The sequence below is a fragment of the Phoenix dactylifera genome, chromosome 1 (assembly GCF_051530095.1).
Source record: "Phoenix dactylifera cultivar Ajwa chromosome 1, Ajwa_hap1_PhDact_Kaust_v1.1, whole genome shotgun sequence".
In the NCBI taxonomy this organism is placed as follows: Eukaryota; Viridiplantae; Streptophyta; class Magnoliopsida; order Arecales; family Arecaceae; genus Phoenix; species Phoenix dactylifera.
Window position 1 is genome coordinate 9,061,157 of NC_143190.1, and position 22,224 is coordinate 9,083,380.

Consider the following 22,224-nt stretch of genomic DNA (forward strand, 5'->3'; position numbering starts at 1 on the left):
ATTAGGAGTCAAAGGGATGAATTATACAGTAACCATAGTCCAGGGTTCCAGAATATTTGCTTCGCATATATTCGGCCTGTCCGGACGTCGGGTATCATTACTAGATGGTCATTTCGATTAGTACAAGAAGTTGTTCTTGTGCTATCGGCTTAGGTTCGAACCTATGGGGTCACATGCATAGAAGTTTTTAGGTTGATCAAATAGCTGATTGATGATTAAGAATCATTCAGGGATAATTTGGTCAATTCGATTGACAAATTATCCTAAGCAAAAGTTGCATTAAAATAATTATTGAATTATTGGAGGGTTAATTAGTAATTGGATTACTAATAAATTTAATTTGATTAAATTATTGGACTTTAATTAAGCCAAATTGAATTAGATTCAATTTGGGCTAAATTAGGGTTTGACCTAATTTGATCGGGTTCGACCCGAGCCGATTGGGCATAACCTAATTGATCGAACTTGACCCGGTTTGATTAGGCTTGACTCAAGTTAATTAAGAGTCCTTATTTGATAAGGATTAAGAGTCCAAATAATCAGAATTTATTATGAAGAAGAATTCCTAAAATTTAGGACCCTAGCTTTCTTTCTTGGAGAAGAAAGACACCTCATCCTTATCCCTAAAAGCAGTGGTGCCTATCCTCTTTATTTTTGGTTAATTTTTGGCGTGAGGAAAGAGGAGGCGTGAGGCTATTTTTCAGAAAAATATGGCGCCTCAAATCTTCCTAAAAGGATAGGAATCAAATCTCTAATTTGTAGGGACTGCATGGCGCATCAAGCAAGATGGCGTACAGCTGAAGTTTGGGGCGCAATGACCCCCTGATTTTTAGGGATTCTTGGCACAAGATTAAAAGAGAATTTGTTCATCTCTTAGCTGCCGATTCATCAGAATTTTTTGGAAATTTTATCAGCCAAATTAGTTGGCCAAAAGAGGTATGAGGCGTGGGGGGTCTTTTGGCTATATAAAGACCCCCACGCCTAGGGTTTAAAAAGATGTTCTTTAAAAAGGGTTCTAAATTTTGAAAAAATTCTGAGAGCCAGCCACCTTATCTCCTCCTTCTTCTCCTTCATCTCCATCCGTCATCCTCTCGAAGAAGAATCAAAAGTTGAGTGCTTCGAGGGAGAAAAGTTTAGCCACTGCAGAACCTCTGCACGAGCTAGCACTCTTGCAGTTGTGGATCTTCCTAGAGCTTCGCGTGGACTATCCGTAGAGGCCGGACGCGTGTGCGGCTATACAAGGTGATCAAGGCCCGGATGAATGATTGAGTCAGACTATCTGGTAGAGCTGGCATCATCAAAGTTCTCAAAGCAAAAAAGGTATGAGATCTGATCTCATTAAAAATTAAGATTACAAATCAACTAGGTTGCTGAAATTCTGCATGACTACATGTTAGACATAGAATCATGCCTACTTGTTTAGGATAAATGTTTAAAGTTCTGGATCTATTTTTGTTATAGAGATATGATTTCTAGCATGCATAGAAATTAAATAGTTTAATTCATGCTTCCGCTGTAAAATTTTTAAAAAATATATGCATGCGACCTCCAGCGATCGCAACAGTGGTATCAGAGCCGAGGACGGCTCTTGTCTGATGGTGGGAAGGGTGTCAGGCCCAATAGTCCCATATTGAAAAAACTCGTTCCAAAGCCTGGGCATATGAGACGGGTGTCTCCAAATCCTGCAGACGCGTTTTGGGAGGAAAGCAAAACCGGGGAGGGGTGAAGGGTATTTGATCATTGGAATTATCATTCAATATATGATGAGTTGAGTATACTTTCAATAGGTGATCAGGTGGGCCGAGCCACACTCGGGCTTAGTCATCTATTAGTGGGTTATACGGAACCCTACATTTAATGGTTGGACCTAACTAGAATTTTTGGTGGAGGTGCCACACGCCTGCCAAAGAGACTGGGGCAAAATTATCACTAGAAATTGTTTGGTGAAACAATTGGTTCAGAACCTACCAATAGGTACATATGGGTTGGCTGAGCCACACTCGAGCCCATATGCGATCTATTGGGTTCTAGTGCCCACTAAAGAGTTAAGTGTAATTCTTCGAATTTGAGGTAGAGGCTACAAATTTGTATAAAATAGTGAGAGGACCTTTAGACTAAAGTTCAATTCTTTAGGGTATTGTCAATTCGTATACTGATATGAGATTTTCTTTTTATGCAGAAATGGCCACTAGTTTGTCACTTCGTTCATTGTTGGATAGTGACAAGTTGACTGGACCCAATTTCAATAACTGGCTTAGGAAACTTAAGATTGTGCTAGAGCATGAATGGATCCTTTATGTGATAACAGATCCAGCACCTGAGCAGCCTGCTGCTAATGCACGGGGTGTGGCCAGAAAAACTTATCAGAAGTGGCTCAGTGACCGTATCACTATCCGATGCATTATGCTTGCTGTAATTAGCGATGAGTTCAGTCGCCGGTTCGAGAATGCCCAGCTCGAAGAAATCGTTCAAGTGTTGAACGAATCTTTTGGCACTCCCAACGACGTTGAAAGGCACAAGACTAGTTGTGCTATTTTCAGCGCATGGATGAAAGATGGGGCATCGGTGACTGATCATGTATTGTACATGATTGAGTTGATCGAGCGCTTGAGCACTCTCGGTTTTTCCCTTCATGATCAATTGGGGAAAGATACTATACTGAACTCTCTTCCTAGTTCATACCGCCCATTTCTCACCAACTTTCGTATGACGAAACCGGTAGTAAATTATCACAAATTGTTGGATTTACTACAAACTTTTGAGAAGGATCAGCAACTCCTCAAAGGGTCGGTGAATTTAGTGGGAGGTTCGTCCAAGGGTCGTGGTCCCTTTAAGAAAGGGAAGAAGAAAAACAAAAACAAAAAGAAAAAGGTGCATCGTGCTGAGCAAAGTCAGACTAAGAAGAAGAAGGCTGATCAGAGTAAGGCAGAGTGCTTCTACTGTAAGAAGCAAGGGCATTGGAAAAGGAACTGTCCTTAGTACATTGCCTCTCTTGACCCGAACAGGCCAAAGAAAAAGATGCAATCAGTTGCAGATCAAGATACTTATATGATAACACCTTGTATTTTCTCAATTTGTGATAATTCGACCTAAGTATTGGATACCGAAAGTCATTTTAATATTTGTAATTCGTTGCAGGAACTACAGGTCAGTGAGAGATTTGAAGAAAGCGAAAGGTTCCTAAATGTTGAAGATGGAAGATCAGTTCCAGTTCTAGCTTTAGGGATTCTGAAACTTGTATTCAATTCTCAAATAACAATCTTAAGTGATTGTCACTTTTGTCCTTTTTTTTTCTATTGAATGTAATTTCTGTAGGCCTTTTGGCCATGAACGGTTATGAGATTTCAATAAAAAGAAATTACTGTGATATCGTTATGAATGGTATTACTGTAATGCATGGACAATTGAGTAATGGGATTTACATATTATCACAGCTTGTTAATGTAATGTACAAGTCAAACAAGCGCCCTAGAATAAATAATGTCACGGATGTCTACCTTTGGCATCATAGGCTAGGTCATATTAATAAGAACAGAATGAACATGTTAAGTAGAGAGGGAATCCTCAATATTAATGATTGTGAATGATTGACAACCTATGAGTCATGTCTTCTTGGTAAGATGACCAAATCACCTATTCTGATGTGATAACGGATCCATTAACATTCTGATGTATGTGGGCCAATGAGCACAGATGCTAGAGGTGGGTATTCATATTTTATTACGTTTACAGACGATCTTTCGAGGTATGGTTATGTCTATTTAATAAGACATAAATCTAAAGCATTTGAAATGTTCAAATTGTATCGTAATGAAGTAGAAAAACAAACTGGAAAGAGTATTAAAACCTTTCGATCAGATTGAGTGGGTAAATACCTTTCCAATGAGTTTTTGACATATCTGGGAGAGAATGGCATTCTTTTCCAATAGACTCCTCCTGGTACACCGCAGTATAACGGTGTATCAGAAAGGAGAAATCGAACCTTATTAGATATGATTCGATCCATGATGGGGTTTGCGAGTCTGCCCAAATCCTTTTGGGGATATGCACTTGAGTCAGCATGTTATATACTTAATAAGGTTCCAAGTAAATCTGTGAATAAAACGCCACATGAGATGTGGACAGGATGGAAACCGGTACTCTCTCACCTTAAGGTTTGGGGGTTTCCGGCGTACGTCAAACGTTTAAAAACAGACAAACTTGAATCCAAGTCTGACAAATGTTTCTTTGTCGGTTATCTTAAAGAAACTAAAGGATATTATTTCTACCTTGCTGAAGAACAAAAGTTGTTCATAAGCAATAGAGCTGTATTCTTGGAGAAGGAAGTAGAAGCTCTAATGTTGAGCTTATGGAAGTTCAACATGTAGAAGACCCGACACCATCCACTGAACCAGTTGAGTCTGAATTGATTAGATCAAATCCAGAACCTATTTTAGATGCAACATTAAGGCGATCAGGTATAGTACCACGTCAGCCGGACAGATACTACGGTTTCTTAGTCCGGGATGGGGATCCTGTCGAACTTGATGAAAACGATGACGATCCGATCAACTATATGGATGCAATGCAGAGGTATGATTCTGATAAATGGCTTGGAGCCATGCAATCCGAAATGAAATCCATGAAGGTCAATGATGTGTGGACATTAGTTGACCCACCCGAAAGGATTAAACCCATATAAGTGGATTTTTAAAAGAAAACGGGGAGCAGACGGTCAGGTTGAGACCTATAAAGCCCGTCTAGTTGCCAAGGAATATCGCCAACATTATGGTATTGACTATGACGAGACATTTTCTCCCGTGTCAATGCTCAAGTCCATTCGGATTGTGCTTGCGAGAGCAGCACATTTAGATTATGAAATTTAGCAAATGGATATAAAGACCGCTTTTCTAAATGGAGATTTAGAAGAGAAGGTGTATATGATGCAACCTGAAGGTTTTATATCTGCAGATGAGTCTAAGGTGTGTAAGCTTCAAAAATCCATTTATGGATTAAAGCAAGCTTCATGAAGTTGGAACATACGCTTTAATGAGGTAATCAAAATGTATGGCTTTATTAAGAATGAAGTGGAACCTTGCATTTATAAATGAGCAAATGGTTCAGTTATTATATTTCTTGTTTTGTATGCAGATGACATTCTTTTAATCGGAAATGATTCCTGCATTACAAGGAATAAAGGTTTGGCTATCATCTCAATTTGCCATGAAGGATTTCGAAGAAGCATCTTACATCTCAGGGATGAAGATCTATAGAGATAGATCTAGAAGATTGCTTGGATTATCCCAATCCATATACATTGATACTATACTGAAGAGGTTAAGTATGATTAATTCCAAGAAAAGCTATCTTCCGATGGGCCATGGAATTAACCTTTCTAAGAGGGATTGTTCGACAACCCCTCAAGAAAGAGAGAGTATGGATAGAATTTCATATGCTTCGGCAGTGTGATCTATAATGTATGCCATGACATTTACTAGACGAGAAGTGGCATACTCACTAGGAGTAGTAAGTAGATACCAGTCTGATCCAGGTAGCAACCACTGAAAGGTTGTAAAAACCATCCTTAAGTATTTGAGAAATACTAAAGACCAGTGGCTTGTCTACGGTGAATTTGACTTAAAATTTAAGGGATATACCGATTCAAATTTTCAGTCAGATCAAGATGATAGCAAGAGCGTGTCGGGATATATCTTTACTCTTAAGGGTGGGGCCATCTGCTGGAAGAGTTCCAAGCAGCATACAGTGGCAGATTCTACATGTGAAGCAGAATACATCGCAGCATCTGATGTCGCCAAGGAAGCTGTATGGTTGCGGAAGTTCATCACCGAGCTTGGAGTGACACCCTCCATTGATGGTCTAGTGCCTGTATTTTGTGACAACACTGGAGCTATAGCTCAAGCAAGAGAACCCAAAGCACAACAGCGGACCAAGCATATTCTACGTCGCTACCATCTGGTTTGAGAGATCGTCAAACGAGGTGATATTGATCTTCAGAAGATTGACACAAAAAAAAATCTGGCTGACCCATTTACCAAAGTCCTCGGCATCAAAGAGTTCAACGAACACAAATCGAAGATGGGTATTAGATACTGTGCTGATTGGCTTTAGGCTAAGTGGGAGTTGTTGGAAATTGTATCCTAAGAGTCAATCGTCAGTGTGCTGATGATTGAATTTTGTAAATGAATTGACCAATTAATAAAGTGTTATTTGGCATTATTCATCATTTCATTGTACATCTTCAAATGAACTCTTATATGATGAAGTCCTTAGGACTTGTTTTATGATAAAAAAGGATTTATCTTCAAGTTCTTAAATCTATTCGCGACCAAATGATTTGCTGTTAATAGGACGGTAACATTGTCGAGATTAGGTCATTGTGAGACATATACATTGGTTGTCCTCTTAACCAAGGAGTGTGGAGACACTGATATGTCGCACAGGTGAAGTGTGGGAGTACATTTCACTGAACGTGATCAATTCCGGAACACTCTACTGTCGAGAGATGTTTCAAATGGATATGGGTATAAGTATCCCTCAGACCTGAGATCATGACAGTGACTAGCAAGCAACTCACTGTACTTTGGTACCGGACTAGCAGAATTTCTAATTCTAGGATGAAAGGTTACTGGGTGCAGTCAAGTACTTGTGAAATCAGTGCGTGAGTCAAGATGGAATTGACCCCTCCTGAAAATAGAAGATAATGCTTTGTGTTCAATTTAGCAAAATCTTGGCCAGGATAATCCTTGTGAGGAGTCACAGGATTTCTAAAGTTGATCACATAGAGGATGTACTTATTAGAGAGTTGACAGAACTCTGAAGTCATCCTGGCATTAGGAGTCAAAGGGATGAATTATACAGTAACCATAGTCCAGAGTTTTAGAATATTTGCTTCGCATATATTCGGCCTATCCAGACGTCAGATACCATTGCTAGATGGTCATTTCGATTAGTACAAGAAGTTGTTCTTGTGCTACCGGCTTAGGTTCGAACCTATAGGATTACACGCATAGAAGTTTCTAGGTTGATCAAATGGCTGATTGATGATTAAGAATCATTCAGAGGTAATTTGGTCAATTCGATTGACAAATTATCCCAAAAGTTGCATTAAAATAATTATTGAATTGTTGGAGGGTTAATTAGTAATTGGATTACTAATAAATTCAATTTGATTGAATTATTGGACTTTAATTAAGCCAAATTGAATTAGATTCAATTTGGGCTAAATTAGGGTTTTACCTAATTCGATCTGGTTCGACCCGAGCCGATTGGGCATAACCTAATTGATCGGACTTGATCCAGTTTGATTGGGCTTGACTCAAGTCAATTAAGAGTCCTGATTTAATGAGGATTAAGAGTCCTGATTTAATGAGGATTAAGAGTCTTGATTGGGCTTGGAGAAGAAAGACACCTCATCCTTATCCCTAAAAGCAGTGGTGCCTATCCTCTTTATTTTTGGCCAATTTTTGGCGTGACGAAAGAGGAGGTGTGGGGCTATTTTACAAAAAAATATGGCACCTCAAATCTTCTTAAAAAGATAGGAATCAAATCCCTAATTTGTAGGGACTGCATGGCGCATCAAGCAGGGTGGCGTGCAGCTGAAGTTTGGGGCGCAATAATTCTCTGATTTTTAGGGATTCTTGGCACAAGATTAAAAGAGAATTTGTTCATCTCTTAGCTTCCGATTCACCAGAATTTTTTGGAAATTTTATCAGCCAAATTCGTTGGCCAAAAGAGATGTGAGGCGTGGGGGGGCTTTTGCCTATAAAAAGACCCCCACGCCTCGGGTTTAAAAAAACGGTCTTTAGAAAGGGTTCTAAATTTTGAAAAAATTCTGAGAGCCAACCACCTTCTCTCCTCCTTCTTCTCCTTCATCTCCATCCTTCATCCTTTCAAAGAAGAATCAAAAGTTGAGTGCTTCGAGGAAGAAAAGTTCAGCCACTGCAGCACCTCTGCATGAGCTAGCACTCCTGCAGTTGTGGATCTTCCTAGAGCTTCGCGTGGACTATCCGTAGAGGCCGGACGCGTGTGCGGCTATACAAGGTAATCAAGGCATCATCAAAGTTCTCAAAATAAAAAAGTATGAGATCTGATCTCATTAAAAATTAAGATTAGAAATCAACTAGGTTGCTGAAATTCTGCATGATTATGCCTACTTGTTTAGGATAAATGTTTAAAGTCCTGAATCTATTTTTGTTATAGAGATATGATCTCTAGCATGCATAGGAATTAAATAGTTTAATTCATGCTTCCACTGTAAAATTTTTAAAAAATATATGCATGCGACCACTAGTGATCCCAACAGCGCCTTGACCCCAATCTTCTGGAGCAGTACGACAACCGGTCAGACCTGTACTCGACGGGGTCGAGTTTTTTCCACTCGAGAGGAGTTGACGGGGACATCAGAGCCCTTCATTCAGATGATCCTGAGCTCCCGGATTGAGTCAGACCCGGATTGGGTCCATTCGAGTCCAAGTCATTTTTTTTATTGCATTATTTGCTTTTGTCTTAATCAAGTTAATTTGGTTAGTTGTTTTGTTATTAGACTGGTCAATTGGGTTTATGTAATTGGGTCAATTTAGTGGACCAATGTTGGTAAGGGATTAATTAATGTAAGGGTCCAAATTTAGTCAGTGTCAATTGATTGATTTGGTCAATTGATTACTTGATTTGGTCAATATGTAAGGTCTATATAAAGACCACCCCTTTCATGTATAAGGTAATTGATGATTGAATAAAAAAACTCTAGCCTCTCTCTTGTTCTTCTTTTTGCTCCTCCTCTTCTCTTCTTCTTTATGCATCTCTATAATCTCTTCTTCCTTCTCCCTCCCTTATTCTTCCTCCTTCTCTTCTTCCCTTGCAGTTGTCCACCATTAGGCATCAGGCTGAATGTTTGTAGCAAACAGGTGGATGATGAGTATAATTCACAAGCATGAGAGTAAATTCTGTACATCCTACATCTTTTGATATCGGTTATATGTAAAGCAACTGAATAATACTCTTCTAGGTTGTATTTTATTGGCCCTCCTTGGAGACCATATAATGGAAATGAGTTGCATCTGAGATGAGCCGCTTATGTTTTCCCCCTTCTGTCAGCAGTAGTGTACAGGAGTTCTGATTTTCAACCCCAAGTCATTCATTCACACAAACAATATTTGAGGAACACCAATAAGGAGGAAATCTGCATCCTAAATAAGAAGGGCAGAATGCCGCTAAGTTAAAAGCCCACATTGGGTAATTAAGCCTGCCTAACGGGTAAGTCATAGGGTGATTCAGAAGAAAAGTTGCAGCTGGAATGGATGGAGGAAGAGGGGGGGAGACAGAGAGAGCGAGCTAATATGTGGCTGTTCATACAGCAGGTCCATATGAAGTCAATCATGACAGGATGACTGGAGAGGCGCAATACCTATGATTTTTATCTTTAAACTATTTACTATCGAAAAGCATTCACATCATTTATGCTCCTAGTGGTCAAATTTGAAGAGTCCTTTTTTTTTTTGCGCTAAAACGGGTGGATCATATCTGACGAGTATGGATATACTCAATAAAATCAAAAAATAAAATATCTCGGAGTGCCACGGACAGCTCTCCATCTCCAGCCCACAGGGTACTGCCAGAGTGACTGGCTACATAAATATGAACAATGTAAATTTTTTTAACCACTAAATGCATAAATTAGAAATCTGCTAATTACATGATTTTTTGATATAAAGTAGTTTAGAAATAGTAGTTCACATCACCCACATGTACGCCTACACACATCCATACATGTATGTGTGTGTATATATATGTGTATGTATATATATTTGGCTTAATTCAAAATTAGATTGAAATTTATTTTCAAATAATAAGGATTTTCAGATCACATAATTTTTTGATAGTAAGTAATTTAGATGTAATAGTTTATGCCTCTAGTTGTCCAAATGGACTGATCTTATTTAGCTTGTTTATGTATGTTTACGTTTGTATGTGTATATATGTGTGTGTGTATATATAGATATAGCTTTATTTTCTTTTATTCAGTTAATTCCTTTTATTTCCTCATGTTTCACACTTGATCAGGATAAAATAATTTCATTGAGAATGTTTATTAGAAGGATGTCCAGAACCATGCACCAAAGCTTTTTTTTTTTCCCCTAATTAGTGTCTAACATCTCCGAGCATTCACTTACTGGATTAATCTCTAATGGAGCATCACCATCATGGTTTGCCATATCGATTTAAACCGAATGACACGGACTGTACCATCACTATACTGATTCGATACTGCTACATGGTATAAGAGGCATACCGATACTCGGTATGCTGAAAAAATTTTATACTGTACCATATTAACAGTGCTAGTGTGGCACCGGTATGAAATTCGGCACCAATACGGTGAACCCTGATCATCATGAGTATTAAAAATCACAACTAGCTAAGAGTTTTGATGCCTCCTAAATCCTTGCAAGCATGATAAGATGACATCTGCTTGTGATACAGAGCATGCACAGCAATACCACCACTAGTTCGTAAGATGTCGCTGACATGACTACGAACAGTCCAACCAAGCTATCAGCCAATGGCCGGACCATTACAATGTGCTAGTCAGTGTACTCATGAGCTATAATTTTACTTGATTTTACTACCAATTGAAGGCGTTGAATGTAGATTTTGTGCTAAGCAAGGTAGCAAGATAGATCACTAAAATAAATTACCAAGAGGTTATCTCCCCAAATACCTGAGGACATGCCTAGACAGCCATAGTGCAGCAGATCTATATAAAAAACTCAAAACCTTTCTAGAAACTATTCACACTCTTCTTAGCTAAAATATGATGTATATACTAATTCTTGGTGGATCTGATTAACTATAATATATCTGCATCAGGATCATCACATGTGGCAAATTTTATTGACAGAGTCTTATCATGGTCGCTTCCATTAGTCTTTGCCACCACTACTAATCATACCTTCAAAGCTAAGATATACCCTAGAATTGGTCCGAGCCGATGCTCGGGTGTCATGTTCAGGAGATTGTTATTTTTATCCATTTGGAATTTTGCCTTGCTTTCCAACCAACCAAAAAGAAAACTAGATAAGATACAGCTAACGTGAAGACAAAAGCCTTGACAAGGCTATGCATTTTTAAAGGCGTACAACTTCTATTATCATAAACTTGAACTAGTTTCGGCATCCCACCTGACGGGATCAGTTCATTTTTGTTTGCGTTGGAAATTATTCACAGGTCTCTACATGTACGATATTTTTCCTTCTAGTTCTTTTACTGGCTAAATTACCCGTAAGTCCCTAAATATGAAATTAGTTATTACTAGTCTTTTGCTAGCGCATGCTAATTAATAGAGACGCGACCCATCTCGATAAAGATTTCTAGGGGCTTCGTCCTTTCTCCTTTCTCTCTCTTTGTCTATGCTCCTTCTACCTCCCTCTCTTTTTTTGGAGGAATTTTTTTTTTATACAACAGCAACTCACACCATACACATATGAGTGCATTCATAAGAATTAAAAAGCAGAAGTCAATGAAGGGGTGGGATAGCAGACTTCGTTCTCTCCCACCGAAATTCTTCTGAGTGGTACGCTGCATAGGAGACGACCCAATCGGCCACACTATTCGACTTTCAATGGACATGGATGGCCTAAAATGCTGTAAGCCTCCCCACAATCTTACATATATCGCACAGAAGCGGATGTCTATCCAGACGCTTGTTCCTATCGGTACTCTCCTGAATCCAATCGATCACTAGGGTCGCATTATTCTCAAGTTGAATGCAATCTTTGGAGAGACTTTTGTTAACAATTCGCACACTCCTGAGCAGATTAAAATCAATTTATATCCATTTAGCAGCCTACTTCTATTAAAATGTAGTCTTGGCAAATGACCAGGCTAGGTAAAATAATTACTCAGCATAAAAAAAAAACAACAGGCCGTTATTTTAATTTATTACGTGAGCTATTTTTATGTCCACTGACCTTTTAAACTTATTTTTCAAGTCCCTGATATATAAGTAGACTAATATTATTTCAGAACTCTGCTGGAGAAGTGATGTATATATCAAAATTAGCAATATATGCATTGCACATATGTATTTATTATTTGTACGTATCCCATGAAAGGCGAGTAGATAAAATTTCTGACATAGTTAAGCAGATAAATTTACCTATGCTATTAATGGCTATGAAAACTCATCTGGGCATTTAAAGTGCTTGGGGCCAGCCAGATGTGGCCCTTCATATTTTGGAGGATACGAATACTGCAACGCTATATTTTTTTTTCCCCGAGAAATCATTCTGATTCCAACGCAGAAGTTATACATCTTTTGGGTGGCGGTACTCTTTCAAAGGGGTGAAGGAAATTTGAATTACCTTGTAGGAGATCAATTGTTAAAAAGCTTTCCATAAGTTTTTAAGAAATCTGGCAAAAATGACACTCCAAGAATTTGGGCACGTAGATTGGCTGTGATTGACTGGCTCTCCACACGTCTCAAGAATTAGGCGTGGATGTTTTGCACGCGTATCATGTTCTGCTTGTCTTATTGGCATGATTTTCAAAATCGCTTGAGACCACGGTTGAAGGTTTGCTAGTTGTAGAAAATTTTGAAATTTGAAGAATCTTTCGTGCTCTTCTAAGCTCGCCACATGACAGATTTTGGTTGTTGATTCAGAAGCTTTGTGGTAGACAAACTTCGATTGATCGAGGTTTTGTACTGGCTGTGGTCGGTTTCATGATACATCACTTGTCATAAACTTCTAAAAAATTTGGCAAATTTGGCAGTATTGACGCCTAACCCTTTCTCTCTTTTTTTTCAATGGTGAATGCATGATTGCTGTAGAATATGATTCAGGTCAGAGGTCGGTCATGCAAAAAGTTCTATAGGTCCAGAGAAGCTAGCGTTTCAACTCTTGGTTCTCTTTGAGAAAACGTGGCAACTCATGATTTGACCGGGCATTTCGTACCAATTTCTGTGAGACACGCCAATTTTCGTGCTATAGTGCGCATACTAATTGCAGTATTATTAATTTACGCCATCTTCCACAGCCACCATATATTAGGGCTCGTTGCTGCTTATTATCAGCATGTATAGCAAATAATATTATGAACTATGTGAAATAGAGGGAATAACGTCAACACTGTTCTTAAAATTTATTCTCAAACCATGACAGCATATTCCTGAAAACCCCTTCCTCATAGAATCTCTAGGATTATGCACTCTGTATGTCATTTTCGCCTCATAGTTCATCTGCCGCTGAATCTTTAACATGAAAATGTTGGAGCGTGACCTGGCAAGTATGTGTGCTTGACAGTCCTCCCAAACAATTTGTCTGGGGTGCTAATTAAAAGCCGAGCTTCCGGTTCGCCTAATCACCAATTAATCATCTAACTTGCATATGTGGAGTTTTTTTTTCTTTTTCTTGTTCATAAAGCAGCCCGAAAGCAATTCAATTTATATCACAATTAAAAATGGAAATTCCAGGAGCAATGTCCTGTTTTAGGAGAGAGAATCTCAGTTGAGTTCTGATCATAAAGCTGAAAACATTTTCATAAATATAAAAATATTCTGATGGACGTAAGTTACCATATGCAAATCAGTATTCATGAATAAAACCTTAGGTATGCCAATTTGAGTTTACAAACATGTATTCCACACAAAATCTCTTTAAAAGGAACACCACCCCAAAGACTATCTAATATAAGACAAAGAGTCATCTAATTTTCTGACTGGGCATAGACTCATAGCACAACGCAATAGCAGCCAACAAATCACACAAAAAGTAGTTAGCAAGATGCTTCACCGACTTACCTCTTGAATCTAATAGGGCAAGCAGACTATCACATCAGCCAAGAGCTTCTTTGATTAGGATAAACTATGATACACTATAATCTTTTACAACTTCTTCCAGCAGCTGGTGCCAAGTGCCGAAACCACTGATTTCCTCAATTTCACCTAACATGTTACTGAGTTCCTTGGTCCAGCAATGCAAAGAGAGAACTGCCCACCGATTTTCATGTTTCAAACCCAAAATTCCCATTTCAGCACCCAGGGAACAACTTCATTTTGTGTATGTCATGTATAATGGACAGCAGCTTGTGCTGAAGCAAAATGAGGTCGAACATCAGGTTGTCCACTAAAAGTCACAACACATCAGAACACCGGAGGCAGTAACCGTTTAGAAGCCTTTCAACAAGGCTGTTTGGTTCAGGAACCAGTGCAGATGTTAAGCCATTCCAGAAATGAAATGTGATTGATTCATTCTGCATCCTTGTAAGGAGAGCATCTTGCTGGGCTCTCTCAGAATCATCAGTTGGTGCCATGAAATACCTGCATAAAACTTAATTCAGTTTAATGTGTTCAACAAGCCTACCATTGTGAACTGGAGATGATAAAATGTTGCAGGTCTTGCTTTGGACCATAGGAAGGGGGAAGAGGGGGATGAACAGGTTTTGAGCGATAATATTTGGTGAAAAAGCTTCGGTTTTGGCAACAGTGGTTCAGAGGAGTGCAGATTGAGAAAATATGAGTCACCAGGTTCCATAGGCCCAGCACAGAGTCAGTATAACTAGGCGAAAGTGCAACTGACAACTAAAAGATATAGAGGCATAAAATCGAAGTGTCTGGCTTTCTCACAATAACTGGGGCAACCCTAAGCTGGAGCATGTTGTACACAATTCACAACTCCGCAGGGTGTCAACCATATAGCCTATACTATGATTCACAAGTTAGTTTCAAGGTTATGGCTATGATTTTAGCAGCAGGTGGTGAGGCATGATAATCAGCCCCATTCTTCTATTTGCTCCAATAGAAGCTATTATTAGGGCTTATTGACACAATGATTCAAACTAAAAGGTGCAGAGCGAGAAGGTTCGACATGTATCATTGCAGCCGAAAGAAATATACCTCGTGATATTCATGGAACTTATTGGGTAAAATTTAAAAGGAGGTTCTATCTTTATGTGCAGTTGTCTGTATGATTTAGCTGCAGAGAACTTGTTTATCACTCTTGTCAGGAGGTCAGCTCCATTCCACCTTAAAAGGGCATCATCATAAGTTGAATGAAACTCTCTCAGGCACTCCATCACAAAGGGACTGCAAACACATTTAATGAGTTTATGTCAGAACTAACACACACTTCATGGAAATTGATGGTAAGACCATGATTAAATGATGTTGATCTAGGGCAGTAGTGTTGATTTTCATGTAAAACAGCTGAAACTAGAGGCATCAAAAGCTTATGCATAAAATAAATAAAAAATTTCAATGCATACGGTGCACACATTGTTTGGTTTTGCAGGCAAAAGCCAAGCTTAAATTTACTGCCAGTGAATGCAACTTCTCCGTAAGAGATCAAAATGTAAGTTTTGTCTAGTTAATTTTCACATAGCAAGATGTATCAACTATGCAAATGAATTTTTCTTCCGTACCCAAGATTCCTTGCCCCGCCTTCTCTCTCCTCATATCAACCCTCCATCACAGAAGGGCTAGAATTGGAACTGGAGACCAAATACCAATTTGACCAGACGCCTCGGCTCATAAGAGTGCCAGCAAATGGAGGTGGAGCAAGAGAAGGTGGAGAGGTGGAAGGACCTACCAGTTGAAGACCACCGGCAATTGACAGAACTCATTGAAGCATGGTGGCATAGTATGATGATGGATCAGGAAGGTAGGACCTAGTACCGAAAGAGGGAGAGGTGGAGGAAGATGAAGAGAGAGTAAAGGAGAGTAGGGTGGGAAAAGGGGGACAGTTCAGCTGAAGAAAGAAAGCTGGATGAGTCATTTCTCTGTTTTTAAAGTAAAAAAGCCCATCTTTTTCTCAAAAATTCACAAAAACACCACTGGCTGATGACCAGTTGAGCCAGTGACAGGGTGAACAAAATCTACCATCCATCCTGATTTCAATGATCTAGATTTTTTTTTTTTCAATTTTTCATACAACTGCACCCAGGTAAAGTACTTTAGACATTGGAGTAAGACCCCCTACACAAATTAGCAGTGCTGCATTCTGAAATAATAGTATACGTTTTGATACTTCAGAAGATAATGCTATCAGTTTGCCACTTCTCTCAATGTGAACACCTCGACTACCGTTCACCCTTCTTCCAGATGAGGCTATCCTGCTCATGATTCTGCTATAGACTCTTGTATCCCCACCCCACTAGTTCTTCTAGAGTTGTTTCAAATTTTTGTCCCCCATATAATTTCATACAATATTAAAACATAAAAAATTAAAGGATGTGGAAGATGATTGAAGGTATGGCCGAGGCCATGGTTAATTGTGTGGATGTGGTGGCAACTGTCAATTCTTTGCACTGACTGGCCTTCTATAAGTAACCCCATGAACAATGGCTGCAAGCTGCTGGCAACCACTGATCCATCATGATAAAAAAAATGTTGGGTCTTCTTTCTTTCTCCACCTATCAGCAACTTCTTGTGGCAATACGAGACGCACCGTAACATCATGCCTAAAATGATAATAACTTTAGAGCACACCTTGCAGAATAAGCAGCCCTCTTTAACTCCTGAATTGTTGAAAATGCTGCAACAGAATTTCTCTTCATGAATCAGTTGTTGTCTCTTGATTGAAACTACGACCACCTATCTGTGTTTGCAGTATCATCATTTATCACTCTGTTTCTGATAAGCTTCAGATTATGGATAGCTATAGTGTGCCTGATCTTCAACAGAAGCTACATTATCCTTCAATTCTTTGAACAATTTTAACTAATATCTGATCATCTGATAAGTATATTTATCACTCTGTTTCAACTTTTATTTCTTACAAAGAAAGCAACTCGAACTCATCCATCATGTTTATCACTAATCTCATTCCCTAGTCCTGTGACTAACATCTGCACTCATGCCATTCATTTCACTCTTCAAAAGTTCGTCACTGGTGTTCCTTTGTCAGCTTCATAATAATCAAACCGCCAAGCCTTGGTTTTCCCAGTTACCAACTGAGAACAATTACAAAATATCTGCTTCTCTCACATCATAAAAGAACAAAATGTGTAACAACCCAGGACCTAATCCAAAAAGACTAGTCAGAAGGCATTATTTGAGTTTCTTAGCTCTGTATAAGTATGCAAGATCTACCTAGGGAATAGCCGATGTGGGACTAAACACACGCCCGCATGGATCCTCACATACTTCCCCCATTTAAGCCTTCACATCCTCGCTAGGCTAAGAGTTCAAATCCATTCAAATTTTATCACAAGTACTGTGATCAGTTCGTGCTCAGCCCAAATCAAATGGGCTCATGCTGCAGTGTCTCTAAATCCACATAGGCCATGGGCCGAGTCTGCTCTGATACCATTTGTAACAACCTAAGATCTCACCCAAAAAGGCTAGCCATAATGTATTATTTGGATTTCTTAGTTATATATAAATACCCAAGATCTACATGATGTATAGCTGATGTGGGACTAACCAGATGCCTGCACGGATCCTCACAGAATGTTTTTGGACCTCATGCAACTTGATTAGTAATCATCTTGGTTCAATTTTTCCTTCATTTGGTTATCATTTTTTAGGCATGTAGTTATAATGGCAGCACAGATTTGTTACGCCCTCTTAGCATTTGGCATTTGATATATATATGAGTAAGCATTATAATGTGATACCAAAATGGTGTATAAGTGACAGTGGTGCGCTTCTCACTACGAATTCAAGATATTTGCACTTTTGATGTTTGTGTAAATATTATTAGAGAGAACTCTAAACAGATTAACTTTTATGTTCAGATACCTACACCAAATCTTGATAGAAGATGCTCAATCATGAAAGGATTTAATAAGCTAAAAATGGAGTGATGAAACTTAAGTGTAAATCCCTATTTTTAATGAAAAGGTTAGCTGCAAATAAAGAAACAATACTTAATTACTGTGAAATATCAGAGAATGCATCAGACCACCACCTAGGGAGACCAATATGGTATGATGTGATATAGCATTTTTCCGATACATCTGATGAATGTCCTAGATAGGTAGGTAGAAACAAAATAAAAAATATTAAACATGATCAAACTAGGGCTACACATTCCCTAAAAAATCAATATTTTAAAAGAATTATGACACACCATAATATTCAACATAATGGAGACTCATTTATCATATATAAAATAATGGCACATTCAACATGGACTTCTACTTCCATAAAAAGCCCTAGCACATCTACTTAGTGTTGGGCACGGTGGGATCTATAAAACTTAAAAATTGGAATAGAAAATCGAAACTAAACTTGTAACAAAGATAAATTAATTGTAATCACGATTAACTCTTTCATCTAATAAACTCATAAAAGATCCTATACTGCATTGAACTATTAATTTCATGATAACAGACAATGCAAAAGCATATAATCAATAAGCAAATCCCAAGATACCGTTCAAGTACCTGTGCTTTCTGAATGCCATCACTGCACCATTAAAGATTGAAATCCCAGCTGCTTGATCCTCGAGCCCAACAGAATTTTCAAGTGAATGTAAAGGGTTTAGAACTATAATGTCAGAATCAAGGTATATACCACCATATCTGGAATTTCAGAGAAAAGCGACATATTCTTGTTAAAACAAACCAGAATGACCTAAATACTCGATGATAACATATTCTTGTTAACATACCCTCAAGCAAGGGTTGAGGTACGAATATTGGAACATTACTCGTACTATAAGGACCTCTATGCAATGGTACCATACTAATACATGGTACGCCATCTGGTGCCAGCACAGGAAAAAGGAGGTGATGTATCATGCATCAGTATGGGTTGGTATTGAGGGGCATACTAATATGGAACAGCACAGCCAATATAAACCAATAAGGCAGTAATAAAATTCAAGAACCTCCAGCAGAAAAGGGCTAGGGCGATTAGAGAAGATGGATGCACCAAAAGATGAATATCAACTAGACATATTTCAAATGGATGAAAATGGACGAAAGATGGCTAATCAAATTTCAAATGGAACGGATTTTTTTCTAATGGTCACATTTGTAACATATGTTTGAAACCACTGATAGTTAAATGGTTACAATGGTAACCTTTGTAACATATGTTCCACTGATAGTTAAATGGTTACTGACCACTAAAAGAGAAAAAATAGATCTTTACAAATTTTTTTAAGAAGAAGATCAATTTATTACTAAAAAATGAAAACTTACTTGTACAGAACAGCAAGACGTATTAGCTCACTATAATGGATTGGATAGTGTTTTGTCTTCCTCCATTCAAACCATACAGAAGCAAAAATATTGGTTGGAGTATCCTTCAAAAGTTCATCGAGATCTGGCATAGCAACTGCAATTTTGAATCTGTAGAAGTAGAAAGTCATCGAACCAAAACATTCACAAGCATAAAATGCTTTAAAGTACTGCTGAATTTCACTGAGAACCTATCCATTATGCATCTTATTGAAGAAATTTCTGTTATTATTTGACAGCCACTAAAAACAAGCAAAACCTTGCCTAGCAGATAACAAACTGCTAGGTATAAAATTAAGGATCGAAAACTTTAATTATCAAGAACTTACGACAAAGTTAATTACTTAAATCAGCATTTCATAACATATAAATCTCAAATATTTGAAAAAAAAGAAACAAAATATACATAATTAGATGAAATACAGCAACATTACAAGCAGATAATTTATGCAACAGAGTAATCACTATGGAACTATTGGAATTCTATGCCCTGAAATTTAGATGATATAGGAATGTATTCTTTCACATGATATAGATTCAGAGTCAAAGAAATCGACAAAACCCTTAAACTTGTGGGGGCATAATATCTGCGAGCAATGAAGAAGAGAGAAATAATGATAATATATGCAGTGAGGAATCACTATGAAATTTTTACAATTCTATATCCTGAATTTCCAATGATATAGAAATGTACCACCTCACATGGTATAAGTTAGTAACATTAAAGAAAGTTGATAAAAACTAATAATCTTATGGAAGCATAAATATCAATGACCAGCTGAACAGGTAAGCACTGATAGATTTTGCAGTGAAAAATCAACATGGAAATACTGGAATATTATATCCTTAAATTTACCCTGATATACAAACTATTTAACTCACACAAAGATTCATAAGGTCAGAAAATAAATGAGAACAAGTTACACTATGGAAGCGTCAATATCTATGACAACATGAAGAAGAGTAGGGCATGGAATACATTAACAGGGTATGTTTCTTTGCAGATACTATCTAACTTAAATAACAAAGAAAAATTCTTTCAGCTTTCCTTCATTGTTAAACATCGCTCAATGTGGATTTACTCTAATGTTCGTCTGTTTCATACGTTGAACTGACCTATTAAATGTCTATTCGATTCCTTTGTTTACCAGTGACCCTCTTCTCTTATGAATATTTTACCCATAAACAAAGAAGTAACGGCAATGCAAATATTTCAACTAAACTATCAGCTAGTAATTAACTGGAGAACTGCTAAATAACATGGGCTTTGGAGATAAAGAGTGCAGTACCCATCTTTAACAAACCCTCTGAAGAAATCCAGCTCCATTGTTTCCGAAAACACCACAACACAAGCATCCCTGTGGTGATGCAGAAGACTCTCCAGCCCCCTCTGGTGCCGGATACCATACGTCCAAGGTGGGCTGTTCCACACCATAAAAACCCTTATTGCACACCTTCCGCTCTGGAAAAACTGGTCCATGAATTCAGAGAACGTCAAATGTGGGTCCAATCCCGGAAAGTACCCCCATCGCCGACCATCAGCCTGATGCCGGTCCTCCTTCATAGCAATCCTCTTTCTCTGTCCATCTGGAACCCTTTGCGGCCTCTTCTTCTCCTCTAAATTAAGAGTTTTCCTCTCTACTCCCTTATTAGTTTCCATGCCTCCACCCTTTCCAAAGGGAGTTCTCTCCATCTCCATTAAGAGCACTCTCTGTATCATTTTATCCCCCTTGGTGAGGACAGTGAGTCCTGGCCCGTCCGGATCCTGGAGCAAAGGATGGTTCTTGGGATTCAACAGCTCGAGGTTCGATCGGAGCATCTTATCTCGCCGGAGGAAATCTCCCTTCCCCTCCAACCATCGCGCCCACCCCTCCCGGAGCGGGGACTCACCGTGGCCACCGCCGCCGCTCGCCTTGAGTAACAGGGCATCTTCGATCCTCCGGATCGAGTCCATCTTCAGCCGGAGATCCTCATCCACCGGCTGGTCATCCGATCCGAACGCGATCTTACTCCGGTCGGACGGCCGGAGCTCCTCCGGCGGGGCGTCGTCTCCCCACGGATCGTAGGGGCGGCGGGGATCCGGCTTGCCGAACGACTGGCGGGCAACGCCAAGGGCGTGGTCCCAGAAGAGTCCGGATCGAGGGGTCCGGGGGAGTTCCGGCTCGTCGGAGTCGCCGTCGTCGTCGAGGCCGGCGCCTACAGCTCGGAGGATCTCGTCCTCCTCCCCGGCGGAGCGGCGGCGCTGCTGGTCGTCCTCCTCCTCAAGGACGTCGAGCTCGTCGATGCGGTCGTCGGCGGCGCCGTCGAAGGCGTCGTTGTCGGCGTCGTCGAAGAGAGGGGCGCGATCGGAGGAGAAGGAATGATCAGGGCCGCGGGGGAGGACGGAGCGGAGGCCGAGGCCGAGTGGGAAGGGTGAGGAGGAGAGGCGGGAGTGGAGGACGAAGAGGGAGAGGAGGATGAGGAGGGCGGCGGAGGCGGCGCAGAGCTGGGGGCCGTAGGCGTGGCGCCGCCGGGCGGGGTGGGGTCGGAGCATCGCCGGCGGGGGGTCGGTCACAGTAGGGGAGAGGGAATAAGGGAGCGAGAGAGAGCGCGAGGGTCGAAAGGGGGGTTTGCTATTTTCACATTGGAGGCCTACCGAACTACGTTCCGGTCGGTGACATAGACCACGCACAGTTGCCGTTCCAACGGTCGGTAACAGTTCATAATTTTTGTTTTTGGTAAATAAAATGAATTGGAAGTTTGTGATTCTTCAACGGCATTCAAAAGTAGGTAATGTGCAACAAACAGTACAGATATGTAATTTTCACTTCAGGTAGAAAACAATGAATGAAAATTTCTGAACTATAATATATATTTTTTAAGGTGGCACCATTATACAGCCCTCGAATCATTTGATTGAATAGTTGTCTCAATTCCTTGGTGTTTGAAGGGAACCTCCTCTTTAATTAATCTTTTTTTCATAAAAAACAGTTATAAGATAATAAATCAAACCTTTCCTTAAGATTTCGAACAACTGTACAGCTCCCAGCATTTGAGATCGAT

The 22,224-nt window shown here is 39.4% G+C and overlaps 1 protein-coding gene across 1 annotated transcript; it reads right to left on the reverse strand.

Moving 5' to 3' along the window:
• Positions 1–13,566: 13,566 nt before the first annotated feature.
• On the reverse strand, positions 13,567–21,829 carry LOC103718794 (alpha 1,4-glycosyltransferase family protein). The gene is made up of 5 exons (XM_008807768.5): positions 20,472–21,829; positions 19,144–19,293; positions 18,382–18,519; positions 14,891–15,079; positions 13,567–14,314 (listed from the first exon to the last, which is right to left on the reverse strand). The coding sequence occupies exons 1-5, from the start codon at positions 21,713–21,715 to the stop codon at positions 14,128–14,130; spliced, it is 1,908 nt and encodes a 635-aa protein (XP_008805990.2). The 5' UTR covers positions 21,716–21,829; the 3' UTR covers positions 13,567–14,127.
• Between the last annotated feature and the right edge of the window lie 395 nt (positions 21,830–22,224).

What these genes read in the sequence shown, in the direction of transcription:
- LOC103718794 (XM_008807768.5), bottom strand. Translation starts at nt 21,715, where the DNA reads ATGCTCCGACCCCACCCCGCCCGGCGGCGCCACGCCTACGGCCCCCAG. An exon ending in AGAGGGTTTGTTAAAGATGG is followed by an intron (nt 19,294 to 20,471) that starts GTACTGCACTCT and finishes CTACTTCTACAG; the next exon opens with ATTCAAAATTGCAGTTGCTA. An exon ending in ATGGCATTCAGAAAGCACAG is followed by an intron (nt 15,080 to 18,381) that starts GTACTTGAACGG and finishes ATGTGTTTGCAG; the next exon opens with TCCCTTTGTGATGGAGTGCC.